Consider the following 16,444-nt stretch of genomic DNA (forward strand, 5'->3'; position numbering starts at 1 on the left):
TCCCATTGCCTTGCTTCCCGGCATAGTTACAGGGATCCTTGTGGATCTACAGGCTCCCCATTGTGTTCCCCAGTTGATATAAAAAAGAAACTATTTGTTGGACCACAAAGACAGACAAAAAAAAAGAAAGACTGGGAGGTTAACAACGGGCGAGTTAAGTTGGCTACCTTATACGTCAGTAAGAGAAAAGGAGGAAGGTCACTTCATGAAGAATCAGAAAGGCAGTATTCTACACGCGCTCATGTTTCATCACATATAGTCACGAGACCTAATACAGCCCAGTTGCTTTCAAGAAGCGCGTTGGCACTTTGGTGGCTTCGCGCGCAGTGGCGTTCTGACAAGGTCCCCGGATTTTTTATTCCGAAACACGTCTCTCTTCTAAGCGGCAGAGATTAGTACGCTGAGCACTGCCGATAGTCCGAAGACACGGCATGGGGAGTACAAAATGCACTCGAGTCATTATCACATCCACGAGGAAGGGGTGCCAGCTGATGAGGAATGAATATAGAATGTAAGCAGACAATTGCCCTGTGGTGAATTTCCAAAAAAGAATTTGTTTCTGCAAGAGCACGTGAATTTGAAGTGGAGGAACGACAACGTATGTCTCACCTTTGAGGAAGTTCGACACGTCTTCGAGTTGTGGAACGTTGTCTTCCCGGTAGCCGCAGTTCTCGATGAGCAGCGGGAATATGTGGTTGTGCTCGCGGCAGGCGTGGGTCTTGTACAGTTTCGTTAGCTCCCGGAACACGACACCCCTGCGGTGTCGAGAACGAAGTATCGCAAGACCATTAACTCACACTGCACGATGCGTCGCGTTAGGTGGCATGATTTCATATTCGCACACGCAAAAAATACAGCCGAGTACGCTTAACCCGTTCAATTCGATTGTCGAAGTAAGCGAATGGCTTCCTGAACCCGTTATTATTTCTGCGAAAGTCATTAGGCGCAACGTGGTGTTCTTCATTTTTAATTTCTTTTTTTTCTCCACTGAAGCCCGCTCCTATTTCCTACGGTTCTGCCTTACTCTTCATCATTCTACCAGCGGAGAAAGTCCGGCATCTGAACTAAATAAATGGGGGAAAAAAAGTCATGGAACGCCTTTCGTAGAAAAAGCTAACAAACGAGAGCGTACAAAAGGAGCATAAGCGCCGCCTTGGTCGTTTCGCAAGTGCCTCGACCACATTCGCCTTTCGTAAACGCAAGATGGTTCTTAATGATGCCAGGATAACCTACTTGCCGATGCATTGCACACGTATAGGTCCTTTTCACGGCGATCCCTTGGGCGCCACCATGTCCCTTGATTTCTGTTTTTTTTTCTTCATTTTTTGTGAATTTTTCACGGTGATGTGCTCTTAACGAGAGCCAAGAAATGTGGGAAGCGAAATCCCTGCTTTTACAGAGTTAACAATGCTTGCTCTATGGAAAGTAACGACATCCGATCGGGCTGTGTAATGTGTATTTATACTTAACATCGGAACTGTATAGCTCTTTTGAGCTCTATTGTCAGGATATCGCAGGGCGAGCTCTTGAAAGGAAAATGAAAGACCCCCTTTGCTCAGCAGGGATTAGGCTGTCGAAATTGGGAACGATAGCCGTGTGCTGCCTAAAAAAAAGTGAAAAAGAAACGAGACCGGCTTGCTTTTCGTGAAATTCGGAAGTAGGGGAAAATATGAGGAGACACGTATCAACCACGAGCCCTGTGACCGAAGCATTTCAGAGGGAAGGGAAGCGCAAATAAGCTTGATAGAAACGTCGCATGAATTGCCTTGGTATTTTCGCCTTCTGAGTACCTCCCAGCTGTGCTTTGTTAACTAGCTCCATATACATTTTTTTCGAGAGCCTGCTGTTCGCTTAGTGAACTTCACTGTGCGGCTTATATGTGACAAGAAGTATGGACATACACGTCATTTACGTCAGTTACGTTGATGCAGATCATTTACGATGTCGTCGTTCCTGATATATATACTTGCTTAGTAAGCTTTCCGACATCTTGCAGGCTGCTGAGTTGTGCACGTTGTGAGTGTGAGTGTGATCATCATCTTTGGGAAAATTTCGAAGTAATGCTCATTCCGGGTGTTTTCATATATGGCTAAGCGTGAAGCAACGCTACCTTTCTGTCCGAGAGGCTCCGACATATTTCACGATATACATACGCAGTGCAAACTGTATAGCCTTGTTTATTTATTCTTTCGATGAAATTTCGTGCTTTGCCGCGAACAGCAAGAATAACTTTTCGTGAGTGCAGACTTACCATGTTTTTGTTTCCTCTTCCGTGTATTCCACTCTTGGTATGGGCTGTCCACTGAAACGCAACGAATGAATAATATAGCAACGACAGTTAAACACGGGATTTCACTGACGTGTTGTTTGCGCGTAGGGGCATGTACAACGTGGGATGGATCTCGGAAGTCTTAAATTGAAAGACGCTGTGCGTGTAGCGAGAATGAGTTGGTGGTCAGCATTGCGGAGTACATCATGCTTCGGATGGTGGAAACATGCACTCACAATCTTTTTACACGTATGTTCTACCAAGTGTATCAGTTATAGAGGTATGTTCCACTTAGTGGGGGAACTTATGTCACACCAGATTATGATGTCACACTTACTTATCGTCCCCTATTTAGCGCGAGATCGAGTATGGAACGGGCAAATGAATAGATGAACGGGCGTGCGGATGGGCCAGACGTTTCTATTTCATACTTTATTTTTGTACTATTTGCCCCGAATATTCTTGAAGCCTAACGCCTCGGGCAGTGTAAATACGTATGCACTCACATTTATATCTATTTTGAGATATACTGAACCAATGCAACAATGACTTCGGCTGTGTTTCTACACACTTTGCGTGATTAGCCACCGGCAAAATATCTTGATTAATTCAGAGAAATCAAGGCCCCTTTAGCAGCAGCGGCTTGGATACAGGTGAGCTTTCTGTGGGAATGCTCTGCTTTCTGCATGTAATTAATTAGAAATGGCGAATTTGCAAGTATTTGTGCAGACTTCTTGGAAACCGCTGATGTGAGGTAGTTATGTACAGAAAATGAGGTTCTCGGTGAATTTAATGAATGAACATGAGCTGCGCGGTCACTGATATTATTAACGTCTCAGATATTACGAGGGCGAATCGGAAAGTATTCGCCCCAATTATTTTTATTATCCGAAATAAGATACACACAGGTAATTGCAAATATAACGTACTATTATATGTACCATACACTATTTTTCCACACAGTCCCCACACTGGTATCTGTCCCATCGCAGCAATAAACTTGAGATGCCCCTGTGGTAGGATTCATCCGGCTGACTGTCACGCATGTCCACTCGTCGTGCAACTCTTCGCGGCCTTCGGCGTACTCGTAACAAGGCCACCACCTCACATTTCTCGAAGGGAGACACTGTTCCCCCTACGTGGGCTGCATTTCCATGCGAATTTCGATGGGCATTGGTACCCTGCTCCGCAAAAAACGAATCGCACTTCGTTGCTCGTACGCCGTGGACGTGTGAAGCACAACCGCCATCTTGGACAACTACTGACAGGAGCGCCGTGCCGCAAAGCTACCGGCAGATAAAGACGGGCCTGTGCAAGAAAGGTTCACAACTGGGAACGGCTATATTGACTTCGTATTTGCAGCCGTAATTTGGTTGAAAAAACGGCCAGGCTTAGCTTGGTTAAGCCAAGAATGCGTTACATATTGTGCGAGTTGGGGCCCAGCTTTTCCTCCGGCTGTCGTGACGTCACGTCACGTGGTTGCGCTAAAGGTCAATGGTGGCTGCCCGGCCGCGCCCAAGGGCTGAACTGAGTGATTGCAATATGCAACGCATAAAAACAGAAGCAACTTAATAACAAACATAGCAAACTTAAAAGAGAATAGACCCACATATGAGACGCGCAGCAATGAACAATGGCTCATACCCTCAATGGTGGCTGCCCGGCCACGCCCAAGGGCTGAACTGAGTGATTGCAATATGCAACGCATAAAAAAGATAGCGGCAAAGAGCTTCCGATTAGTCCTGGTATTTGCCAGGCGCAAAGCTGGCGCCTACAGTACAGAAGACGCCTTGCTTTTTTTTTGTTGCTCAACGAGAGGGCCATGCAGTCCTTGTTAGCTCGCGGATCTATGCCGGGGTGCCCGAGCCAGGCACAGAACTATTGCTAATATTAGCTTTGCAGACGTAATGAAATCCCTCAGGGGAGAAACTGTATATCTTGTTTACCAATTTAGTGCTTTATATCTGCAAGGCTGCAACGGGGTGGGCGGCTGTACGTTAATCTCATTAACTTATATCGCAGAACTGCTGTGCTGAGTATAATGTATTATTTGTTTTTGTTTGCAGTTATATTTGTTACTCTCCTGAAGCACACCTTAGCGCGATGCTTCTAGAAATGCCGCGAAAGGCTTCTTAACGTTTTAGTGATTTGTGTTGGCGTGTATTTATTGCCTCGGTTAGCTCTTGCTTGTGCTATCTCTCTGTTTGTGTTTTCTTTTACTTCTGCGCTCTCCAGTAAGGCAGAAAGCCCATTTGAAAAAATCTGATCTTATGAAATTTTTTTAATCGTTCACCCACCATTTTATTCTGCCACCAAAAGGCCACCGGCAATACCGACTAAATCAATAAGCTATTTTGCAGATCCACCCCACGTGTCGGAATCCGAGAAGCGAAGTTTTCTGCGAAGCGGTCAAAGAAATGTCATGCAGCTAATTGGATTCTGCGCAGCGTTTTGCACCACAGCAGGTACCTGCCTTCTTGGGAAGGCTGTAAGAAGCATGGAACCCTCCATGTGACTCACGTGATCCTGCATTATGCGTTGTCCGGGCTCGCTCCCATTTGCTGTAACGCTTCAGTTACGTAGGTCCTCACGCCAGCTCGCTTGGGTCAGTTCTGGGGATGGCGAAATTTATTCGGCGGCGCGGAAGAAGATGCGCCAAACTACAAACCATAGGAAGGTAGGCTTTTAAAGGTTTTCTTTCTTAAAAAATTGGGTTTTCGCTGACCTATATTATTGGCGACCAGGATATTTAGATGTCATTCGTTTTGTCGCTCCGTAACTCCGTAGAAAACAAAGCCGGTAGCCAGGGCGCCTGTAGAAGATTGAAGATGATAGTGCTACTCTGTGTGTGAGCTCTTCTGCGAGAGAGCAGCAGAACGCAAAGTCCAGGGAGTCCACGAGGATTCGAAAAGAAAGCTTCGCTTTAAAATAGCCGGCCACAAATGAAAGCACTCGAAAGATACCGACAGCATGTGAAGGTTGCGCGGAAGTTTCGGAAATAGAAACATATATATATATATTTTCGTCGGTGAGACAGAAATCCCTTTTGTTTCGTATCAAGCCGCAAAGCTCTAATATTCGTCATGAACAATAATCTCAATAAATTGGTCCATTAATAAACCGAAAAAAAAAGCATTCTTACTGTTTGTACGAGTAGGCGATGTCGGCGAAGTACTTGCGTCGTTTTCGGTACGTCTCGTCCGTGAATCCCTTGACGAGGAACGGTAGAGGAGAGGGCACCGTAGAGAGCAAGAAAAAACAGAAATAAACGTAACCATATAATCTTCGCAGCCAACGCAGATAATCTTCCTTGATCAGCGAGTAACTCTGAGTGATTACTGCGGATGCCAGTAAGATATAACCAAACTAGCTAGAGCACGAAGCGCCGTTGTTACTCGTGGTTAGGCATACCGTACCATTCCTAGTTATTACGACGTATTAACCAGGCTGCAGATGCGAACTAGCACCGGGACTAAGTGGTCTAGCGGTCTAAGCGGTCGAGCAAGGGGACTGCAGTAACTAGGTTTGCTACAGTTAACGCATGTATAGGTCCATACGTAGTGACTGGCTTGCGAGCCATCGCACCATTTCGTGCTTTTGCCGAGACTCATTAAGGCCTATAAAGAAAGAAAGAAAGAAACTTCGCTTCGTTACGAACAGGCATTCGTCTACGTCAAAGACTGCCCTCGGATGTCAGATTAGCGCCCGCGTAATTACAGTGGTTAACTTCTGACCCAAACGAACACGTTCTTTTGTGTTCTTGCTGAGAATTCCCCTGCTCATTGAACACGTTTGTTACGGAAGTTTGTTACTGAGAGGAACTTCTAATTCTGATAGGGATAGAACATTTGAGGATATCTGGACAGGCAACCTTATTGGAGCGAACAAGCTCAAAGTTTGCCAATCCGTAACTCTGCACCAAAAACAAATATCGCAGCTCTGTGAATTGCATTTGCTAGAACAGTTAATGCATACAAAGTTGGTGTATGAATTTACAGCTTACGTAAAGTTCCTACAGTGCTGATGAGGCTCTTGGAGAGGTCCTAGTCATAAATTAATGGTGGTAGCCTTTAAAGCCGTGCATAGTACATGAAATTTGTCCGTTTTTGACGTATTATATGGTGTAGACTACAGAATTTATATATCTATATTTATAACCTAACATATTTTTTTTTTCAAATTTGCCGTTGTCCGTGATTTTCCGTAAGGGAGTGTTTGCAAAAATAAATCGCGGTTTAAAAACACTAGGTTTTAATTTTCCCGTTAAATGCAACAAACCTCGCCAAATTTGGTGCAGCGATTGCCCACAAAACGAACTCCGTTTTCATGTATTCAGGTTGGAGCCAATGAACTACAGCTTCTTCTTAACCGCTCTCTGCAATTCGGGCCGAGTAAACTGATTCCACATGGACGCTGCGCGCAGCATCCTCTTAGGCATGCGTTGGAACCATTGAATGTTGCAGCATAGATGTAATAGCAGTTCAAGCTGCCATCCTTAAGAAGGCACGACGCGTTTAGGTGCGGGGTGTGGCGCAATAAGGAGAGGTACACCTTCGGAACAAAGCTGCTTTCACTTAAACCACTTGTTACTTTGTAATCGATGATGATGATCAGCCATGTTCTGTGGAACTATCCGGCTGGCTTTTTCTTCTACATTTCTGGATTTCTTGCACCGAGTCACTGTACCTTCAAAATGTTTTAACTTAATTGTCAAATCACATCTCTTTCCTCGCTCAAATACATTATATTTATGGCTCAACATATAGATATCTAAGTAGAAAGACTAGATATATTAGACAGAGACATCTTCGAGTCTTCACATTGATGATTAGCGTGCCTCGAACCTCAATGCATTTCACATTTAGGACATATATTTCGAAACTGGTGGTAACTAAAGCTTTCGTAATGAATTGGTGTCGCTCAGCTACTTCTGGACTTGAATTCACAAGCAGAACATGAGCTCCCAAGAAAGTAATTGTAAAGTTTAATCGAGAAATCTCGGTAAGTTGGCAAACGCCACTCTTCAGTGGCTCTTGCATTTACAGTGCCAGCCTCTTCATGTAATCCAGGGGATGTGACCTGGCTGAGACATCTGCGATAGCAGCGATCCCAGGGAACGCTAAACAGAACAATAACTTTAGAAGCACTATCAACTACAATTCTGTGATACCAAAAAGCCACACTTTAGCGTTAAAAAAGCCAGAAAACGCGCAAAAACGAAATGTGGGTGACGGTTTCATGTTGAAGTTCGTGCAGCTGCTCGCTAGGAAGTCATTAGTGGATCTTGACAACCTCTGCTTAGGCTTAACTTCGAATCGGTGAAGATTGACTGTGTCGTACTATAAAGGAGTCAAAGACCGAACTTGGCAAGCTTCAAGAAATTGACTAGCCGCACCGGTCAAAATAGACACACAAAAAAAAAAATTCCGAGGACACCTAAGCACTTTTTATGAGTGGCGAATGCGAAAGTATTTATGTCCAATTGAACACTGCTGAGCAGCCCTTCGAGCTTTGCACGGCGAGTAATGTACCTTAGTGGTGCGTGCTGCTAGGGCCAGCAGGCACTAGGAGGAGCAGCCTGCGGTGCCAACATCGCACATCAAAGACGCCCTGCGTGACGAGAGACCGAGCAAGCAGCAGCGGCCATCAAGGCCGGCTGGCGCGCGCGGCAGCTGAGCTCAGTGGGAGAGAGAGAGAGAGACTGACCGCGCGGCTAAAGCCCCTTAAACTTCGCGAAGTAGCGACACTCTCCTCCTCCGCCTTCACTCCTCCTCGTTTCTTCTCTCTTTCACGCTCCGTCCTCGATCGTGGCGCCGCCTACACTGCTCGAACATAGCAACGGCGCCAACATGCGCTCCTCGCCACTCCGCAGACGCTTCTAGAGCAAAAAATGGCGCTGATGCACCGCGCGAGGGCCCACGTGATGCTATTAGGCCAATAGCGACGTGGTGTCGGCCTTGGCCAGAGCGCGCGAGGAGGAGGCGGCATTCTTCAAAGCGTGTCACTACTTTACGAAGTTTAAGGGTCTTTACGCGCGGTGGCTTCCCAGAGCAAGAGTGAGGGTCACGTGGCGTCGGAGCGATGTCCTCTTCCCTCACGCAACAACTAGCGCGCTATCGCGGCAGCAGGCGTTCCAGTTTACGCTCCAATTTACATGAAAACTCTGCTATTTTAAATAAAGGAGTGCATGGTGTTCAGAAGTATATGCGGGTATCGTAGGCAAATGTAAATTTATGATGGCACTTTTCACTTGAGCCGAATAGTGGCCCACAAATTTAGCTGTATGTCGCAGAGTTGCTAGCCACAATTTCGCCTGAAGCGATTACTCCCTCTACTCATTTAATAGCGCTCTATCGCATAGCGTGAGCAGAACAGGCTAGTGATACAAGAAAATTGACCGACGAATACGGTACTCACTAATGCGGAATTGGAGCGCAGCTCTGTACGTGTTTTCGTTTTGCGTTATGTCGGCGTGCGCGGACAGTCTGTCTCGTGCGGCACGTTGTAAACTGAGCGAAGTGTGGCGAAGCTCTCTCACTAATCGGGAAATCACGAGAAGCAGCGCATGGATGACGCGTGGGTGAGATTCAAAGCAGCCGCCGCAGACAGACCTCCACTCACGCAGCACTTTGCTTAAATAGAGACGACTCGGGCTTCTCTGGTGCCATCTTGTAGCCATCACTGTCGGGAAGCCCGTCTTGCGTGCTACTATGCTTTTCTTTTCACGCTTTCGCCATACCCCCCTCCTCCGCTTTCTGCATCATGTTCATCATCATCATCATCTGCATCATCACGAGACTTTAATCTCGTTCTATTGCCGTTAATCTCGTTCGCTAGGTTACGAGGGACAATGCCGACGCTTGACGCTGGAACGTGTGCCTGAAAGCTGAGCTCTAAAAATATAAAGAAAGCAAGACAAGCGTCGCCATGTGATACTTATAAAACGATTGCATCACTACTCACCGGGTGGTCCGAGTCGAGTTCAGATCCGTAGCTGAGAATGTGGTTCGCAAAAATGTCTAGGTCCTTGATTCTCCTCGGGAACCAGGGCACAGCGTCTGCGAGATCAGAGTACCAAAATTATGGCTGCGGGCACTGATAGCACTGGAAATTTTATAAGGTATTCGATCTTTATTTGAGAGTATACGAAGCCACTACGCGAGTTTTGCTGGCCACCTGACAAAATTAGTATATCAGAATAAGAAAATTATGGTTGCGGCGACTGATAACACTGAAAATTTGATAAGGTATTCAATTTTTATTTGAAAGCATACGAAGCCACTACGCGAGTTTTGCTGGCCACCTGAAAAAATTAGTATATTCTAAAGCGGTATTCTTTTTTTATCAATGTCCGGTTACTAGACAGCAGCCACGAACCAGACAACTTCCGCATGAAAGCGACGAAGCCGCCGAATCCCTTGCAGTTCCAGACAAAAAAAGGCCATCGCATTTTCCGCTAAGTCTTCAAAGATTTTTTTTCTTCCTCGTAATGGCAGCATCGAATAACCAACCGGCTCCTGTGCTTTGAATGAGGGTTTCAATTTTTTTTAGCGTTAGAACAACGCGACATCGTTTACTGTACGATATGTCAACATTATCTACTCTGGTATTCTGGGGAGCTGCTAAAACATGCGAACAGTATTATCGTTTCATTATAGCATTTCTTTCAGTGAAGTTTGCAGTTGCACGGAGAAAAATTTGTAACTTTTATGGAGTTACTCGAAGTACGTTGTAAATTGTGGAAGAAGTTTAGATGGGTTTGCGAACCAGATTTTGCGGCCTGATTATACTTCTGCACAGTTTGACTACATAATTACTACAGTCATGGGTTTCCAGCGACGGAGTTTAAATTTGACAAGCGCCTTTTCCTAGCGCGAAAGGAAGTTTCGAGTTACCACACGAATATAAAGTTTTCTTCTCAGGCGTCTCTACAGTGCGTGCCGCTAACTTTCTAAAACAGCCTACACAGTAATAATGATTGTGCTGTTAGGTTACAACACAACCATCAAAATTGTAGTCAAGGGTTCGACAAAAGTTTCTCAGGTCAGGTAACATGATGGAGAAACTGCGGTCACTGAACAAGTCAAGGTGAAAATAACACAGTGACGCCTCGCGAATCATCAAAATTGCTTCATGTCATCACGAATGATGACCCTTGCCAGCTGTGTGACCTGAAGGGCAAAAGTGCAGTTAGCTTGTTCTAGAAAACTAAACCAACGGACTGTTTCAAAATGACTGAAAATCTCAATGCTACCCGAGCATCCACAGCAAATGCAATTTTAGCTAAAAAGCGCATCCGGTTGAATGCCTAGCCACGAGAGAAGATACTTCATTATTCAAGCATCTCTGTATTTTGTCGGGTTTTCTCGTGAATTTTGTTTTAATTAGCAGCTTTTTACGCTAGCTAGGAAGATGTCATCGTGTTGCTAGGGGAGCCAGCCTGTGAAATGATGACAAAAAATACGCCGCAGTTCTGGCTGTCGCTTTAGTTAAAAAGAGCCACAGTTTCAAAGGAAAACGATAGTTTGTTGCAGTGACCATTGCAATAAGCGTGGCAAACTTGCCTTGGCTCTCTACGGTGCGCTTAATTATATCAAAACAGTCTAAACAAATGAACAGCTTCAGCTTCCTGAGAAAAAACAAAATACGCGGCATTCGACCTTTTAGTTCCTGCAGGCGCTTCTGCATTGAAGTAGTCCGAAGCGGAAGGTTTAAAACATCTCTTGTATGTTAACATCAGTATCAAGATATATAATTGACGTCTGTGAGCAGAAGTCGACTTTTGTGAGCAGATCTCAACTTTTATTCTTGCTTGGAACGGTCTTGCAAATAGGTTTCACTTAATTACTAACGTACGTGGGACGAGATTAAGATGTTCAACTCACTTAGTGTACAGAAATTGACGAAAAGCTACTTAGGGAAGAACCGATGCTCAAGGACATTTCTTTCGCTCCCATATCTCAAACGATTCTCGACTCGAAGCCCGTCCTCTACTCCGATGATTTCAACACAGCGCCAGTCTTCGATTGAAAAAGACACCGCGCTTTACAAGAACTGCCATGGAGCCTGAATGGCTAGCGGTGACCATTTGTGACCAGGGTTGGTGCTACGCTTGATTTCCTGGAGTCAAGGTGGAGGGCCGAGTAAAGTAACGTTTTAAAACATGACGATTACGCTCCAGTTTAGGCGGTATCTGGGTGGTTGGAGGAATGCGCTGTGGAATGGCTACAAAGGTCGCGCCAAACAGCTTTAAATATGTATTACCAACATCTATTATAGGTATTACCACTACCATGCATGGTAGGGAAAACCTGGATTCGTTATCATTAATGTAGCCCGGTTATGTTAGCAGGAAAGCATAATTGTTCTTTTATATCACCTGCGAAGTGGTGCGAGCACTCCGAAATAACCAGGGAGCTTTAAAGGAAATTGCCTACAAACAACTACATGAATAGGCCATTAGGATATGTTCCACTTGCGGTAACCGATATAGAAAGAGAATAAGAATGTATCGCACTCATCACCGAATGTCCGGAAATGAAATACTCCACCTGTACATCAACGGAGCCAAATGCGCGTTGGCGCTGTTAAAATACGTCATCTTGAAGAGCCTCCATGCGTGTTCTGGTAGTCTGCATGTTTCTTCCGCGTACCTATTTAGCAATGTGGGCAACTTTCTTGTTCAACATCCTAAGTTCAACATCCTAATTACAAACTTCTTGAACTTCCTTCAAGACTTTTCAGTCAACATCTTTGAAGGCAAGAAAAAAGAAATTCACTGGCCATCTCGATCCATCCATCCATCCGTCTAGGCCCTGCGAAAATGCATGTCCAGAGAAGCTGTTTGAAACGACCACTACTACTGCTGAAGGGGCTATGCAGTGCTTTATTACATTAGGATAACTGTAGCGATGGTAATTTAGAGTAATGGTAGTTATGGGAGGATTGGTAATTTTGAGAGCACGTCACCGTTGGTCGAGTTGCCGTTTCGTTATCCCTTTGCCGCTCCGCGTATTCATACTGCTGTTCGGGAGTCCTAACTACGAGTTGCCCACCCACAGCGGTGCTGCAACAACGATGAAATAAATTGCTGGGCTCGCTCTCTTATATTGGAAAGGCCAGTGCCGTGCAGTATGCGTGGAGCACTACGTACTTCGTACTGTTACAAGGAGCGCCTTATGATCAATTATGTGCTTCAGGAGTTTGTTTTGGGCCTATTCCTTGTTAAAAACGAATGCTGTTATGTACGTTGTATGCATTATTCCAAAGAATGCATGCACTTTTCGTTTCACGTTGCTGAGTGATTGAAGCCTGCTTCACCTCCGCAGCGTATGCTATATGCTATCGTTTAGAATTAGAAACGAAAATTCCATGAAAAGTTACTCATACACCGAGACCTTCCTGTGAGTTATGTCAATAGAAGTTTAGTTTGACCACCACTGAATTCGGGTAATCTTGTACATACTTCAGTGCAGTGATGCGAAAAGGTGTCGTGAATAACGAGCTGTCCTGGTGAGGAGGCGGGCGTTAGCGCTAGTAATGAGTTTCGATCGGAAACATTCTCCACGCTGCGAGAGAGGCTCAAGCGTTCGCAAGTAGCTCTGCGACGTTTGACAGTATTTTCACACCTCCAATGGTACTAGACGATCAATCAAAGATGTCTTAATCAGTCAGACTCCGCACGGTAGGAATGCTGGCTTCTTTTTATTTGCGAAGACAACAGGGGCCCAACGGCATTACTAGAGACTTCAAAGCGGCGAAATATTTTTTTTAGAAGAGAGAGAGAGAAAAAAAAAGGTTTTGCATAGATGCCTAAGGAGGAGCATGAAGCTCGCGAGCACAAATGAGACATGTATAAGTGAAGTCGACGAAACCGGGTTTAGACGTGCGCCAGCCTTGCCAAACCAGCAGAAGCTAAAGAGAACGCAAGTATATGAGGAACGAAGCTATCAAGTTATTAATTATCATGAATTGTTAAAGCGTATCATATTGTCACGAGCGGCGCTTCTGTAGTCGGTGCGTGCACGACGGTGATGCTACAACGCGCTAGTACATGTGCTATATCTAGCATTGCTGCAGTGTTGTGCACCTTGCCTTGTAAATGTATCTCCTGTACATAGTTTCTCTCTGCAACGATGACATCAAATTCTCGAAGAAGAGCAAGGAAATGATTATAGAAGGCAAGGCAACATCGCCATGGAAAGGAAGGGCAATCCTGTGCCTTTCTGAAACTGTGTGTTTCACTTTACGAAACGAGCAGCGAGATCGGCTGGGCCGGCTTTATTTTCACTTGCACACTTATGTGGACATATGCTCAACGTAGCCCTTAGAGAGCGATACGGGTTTTAATAAGGTGCTGAAGGAGATTGTTAGCCTGGCTGATCGCCTGGTATGCTACTCCATGTGCTAAGCCTTTGGACAGTTCATTAACGCTGCTTGCGGCCAAGACGGTGAATGTGGGGCATGTGTTTAAACTGAAGCCACCACGCAGTCGCCTCGGTTACATAAGTTGACAGCAGGCAAATTAGGCCCCTTATCCTTCCCTGCCCATCGCCAGTAAGTCTATCTTTTACACTGCGGATATATACATTTCTTCCATGCATTATTGGCTACCCACTTTTGTGCTCATGTTACGAACAACGAGGGAACGTATTTATGCTGACAGCAGACACTGATCGTGATCTGCCATCGAGATGAAGCGGAGACTGCTAGAACCACATGTCCCGTGTTCCGAAGCAATCTCCCAAATAGGTTGATTGCAACAGGCGTACTAGTAGTAGTAGTAGTAGTAGTAGTAGTAGTAGTATGTTTATTTGGCCATATTATAAACAATACAATATGCCCTCGAGGTGAGGCTAAAGGAGGTAGACCAAGCATACCTCCTGACAAGGCCTAAACCCCGATCACACATCATGGAAACGGGGGCCGAATGGACACAGAGGAAAAAAAAAACAATGAGCAAACATGATCACAATAGAAAATAGTTAATGATAGACAATAATAAATATCCATTAACAATAAACAAAACATTTCATAATATGCACAATCAAAAAAGAAAACTAAGTATACAGAATTAGCTGAAATTTAACCGGGGGGGAAAAGAGTCGTCAGTTTTTTCTTAAATACAGACACACTATAACTTTCTAAAGCAATCTGAGTAAGAGACTGGTAAGCATTATATAATGTTATAATTTGATAATCGGTTGTTTGTTTACCATAATTTGTTCTGCGATGTTATCGTTATCGTTATCGATGTTATCGTTTACCATCGTTCTGCGATGTTATCCGTTTCTCTGGCCGCTTTACATGTGCCATTAGGTATGCCATCCACGTGTTGTTTGCTCCAGCAGACTTGCTCTGGTAGCTGGGGACAACATTCGATAGAACTTCAATTTAGCTTGCGTGTATATTCCTTGTCAGTCTTTGGCTTCGGGGATAGATCGTCTTGTTTCTGGTATTGAAACAACTGCATAGTTACCCAGAAATAGTTTAGATAACACAATACTTTGAGGTTGCAGGTGTTAAGGGCTTTGCTGAAGATTTTAAGGGCTTGTGAATTATGCGACCGTCTTAGAATGCTGTAACGCGTAGCATCGCGTTGCTTAGGGAATTTTTCTCCTTTCTCATTTTATTCCCTTTACTCCTTTCCCCAGAACAGGGTAGCCAGCCGCTACTTACACTGGCTGACCTCCCTGTCCTTCCTCCCCTTTTGTCTCTCACTCTCTCTCTTACGCTAACGTCCTTCTTTGTACGACGTGTATCGGACACACGATAAACAGAAGAATTCAATGTTTATTTGTTAGCCAAACCAGCACTCAGGATACGTAGAGCAGCATACTTTCTGTCCAACGCTATTTGCGAAGACATTTGTCCATCGGCTCTTTTTAGACCTTAGCTTTCATTGCGGCTTATCCATGAACTCTTCCAAGGCAACTCCGCGTAGAGTTTGTTCTCTTATTCGGTGATTGACCTTCCTATGCCTTTCAGCAGAAACTGTGCCCACTTTCGTTGCAACCAAGATACCGGCCATTTTCTCTCAACATTTACAAATCCTTTCGACGAATGGCCCCTTTCGAACAACCACCGCGTTCTCACCATGCTGTATTTCGCAATCGAACTTCCAGGCTTTTGGCTATCTTAGCGACAATGTGCTATCCTACGTAATAACGGGATTTCCCGATGGCTTTCAAAGTTATTTTTCGTCGATAAAAGCTTTACCGAACATTGAACTTCGTGTTATCAGATTTTGTGGGAGAAATGCGGGCAGTATTGCAACGATTTGCAGTGCGTTTTTATAACCAATGGATAAGTTACAATGAAACTTAAGGCCGTTGAGCTCACGCGATGTATCGTTTTGTTTGAATATGGAACATTTGCGAATGTTTTTCAAGAAGCTCGCTGCCGTGTTCGTAAACAATACGAACGGGATCATGTATAACAAAAGTTACGCGGTTTAGCTTTCCATTTACAGCGTGAACAGTATTGACGTCGTAGCGAAGCTTTCTTTGCCTATCCTCCTGGGTTGGGCGTGGTCGCTGTTGCTTGTGCTATTTGCTGCTGGTTTGGCAGGTGCCTCGGTGGATATATTATGTAAATATATGTACGAAGGTACCTGTACATTCTTATTCCTCCTCATTGCCTCTTCATTAAATGCAATTTTAAGGAAGGAAACGCAAACGGTTACAGGAGATTTTAGAGCAAAGCTTTCCTTGCCTTTTCCCTGGAGCCCGGCGGTCCTCGTCCTTCCTTCGCGGTGCATGTATATATGCGATTATATGTGTGGCATAGAGTACTTGGCCCACTGAGTATGTGCTGACTACTTAGAAAAGAATAGCACTGTCGCCACCGGTGTACTGGGTACGTGCACGAAGAGACAACGCTGGCTCTTGGTATGTGCCACTCGGTGTGCAACTGCGACAGCAGAGGTATGCCGCCTTAGATATCATTGTGCTGTACTTTTCTCTGCAGACATGTTTCGGCTACATTGGTGCAACGAGAAGCATTATAATATAACATACATCGCCCTCGTACTTGTGATGCTGGCACCTATCACCTCCCGGCAACGAATGTGTGCTTGCGTCATCCTACTACTGCCGCTACCTCTATAACTTCGCGTCATTTTGATTACATCGTTGTGCGGCGCCTGCATGCTTAAATCTAAGTTCAGGGCAATAG

General features: G+C 44.9%; 1 protein-coding gene and 1 long non-coding RNA gene across 4 annotated transcripts in view; one reads left to right on the forward strand and one right to left on the reverse strand.

Annotated features, from left to right (window-relative positions):
* Nucleotides 1-16,444, forward strand: part of LOC139050592 (uncharacterized) — a 107,065-nt gene that overhangs the window by 52,676 nt on the left and 37,945 nt on the right. The window lies entirely within an intron of this gene.
* Hn (phenylalanine hydroxylase) overlaps nt 1-16,444 on the reverse strand; it is a 107,069-nt gene that overhangs the window by 45,920 nt on the left and 44,705 nt on the right. For all 3 annotated transcript variants that reach the window (XM_065444619.2, XM_065444618.2, XM_065444617.2), the window contains exons 4-7: nt 9,233-9,327; nt 5,412-5,479; nt 2,252-2,302; nt 610-755 (exon numbers count right to left, since the gene is read on the reverse strand). In XM_065444619.2, the coding sequence (XP_065300691.2) occupies nt 610-755; nt 2,252-2,302; nt 5,412-5,479; nt 9,233-9,327 (360 nt within the window). The remainder of the gene's footprint in view (nt 1-609; nt 756-2,251; nt 2,303-5,411; nt 5,480-9,232; nt 9,328-16,444) is intronic.

The sequence above is a fragment of the Dermacentor albipictus genome, chromosome 10, assembly GCF_038994185.2.
Source record: "Dermacentor albipictus isolate Rhodes 1998 colony chromosome 10, USDA_Dalb.pri_finalv2, whole genome shotgun sequence".
Lineage (NCBI taxonomy): Eukaryota > Metazoa > Arthropoda > Arachnida > Ixodida > Ixodidae > Dermacentor > Dermacentor albipictus.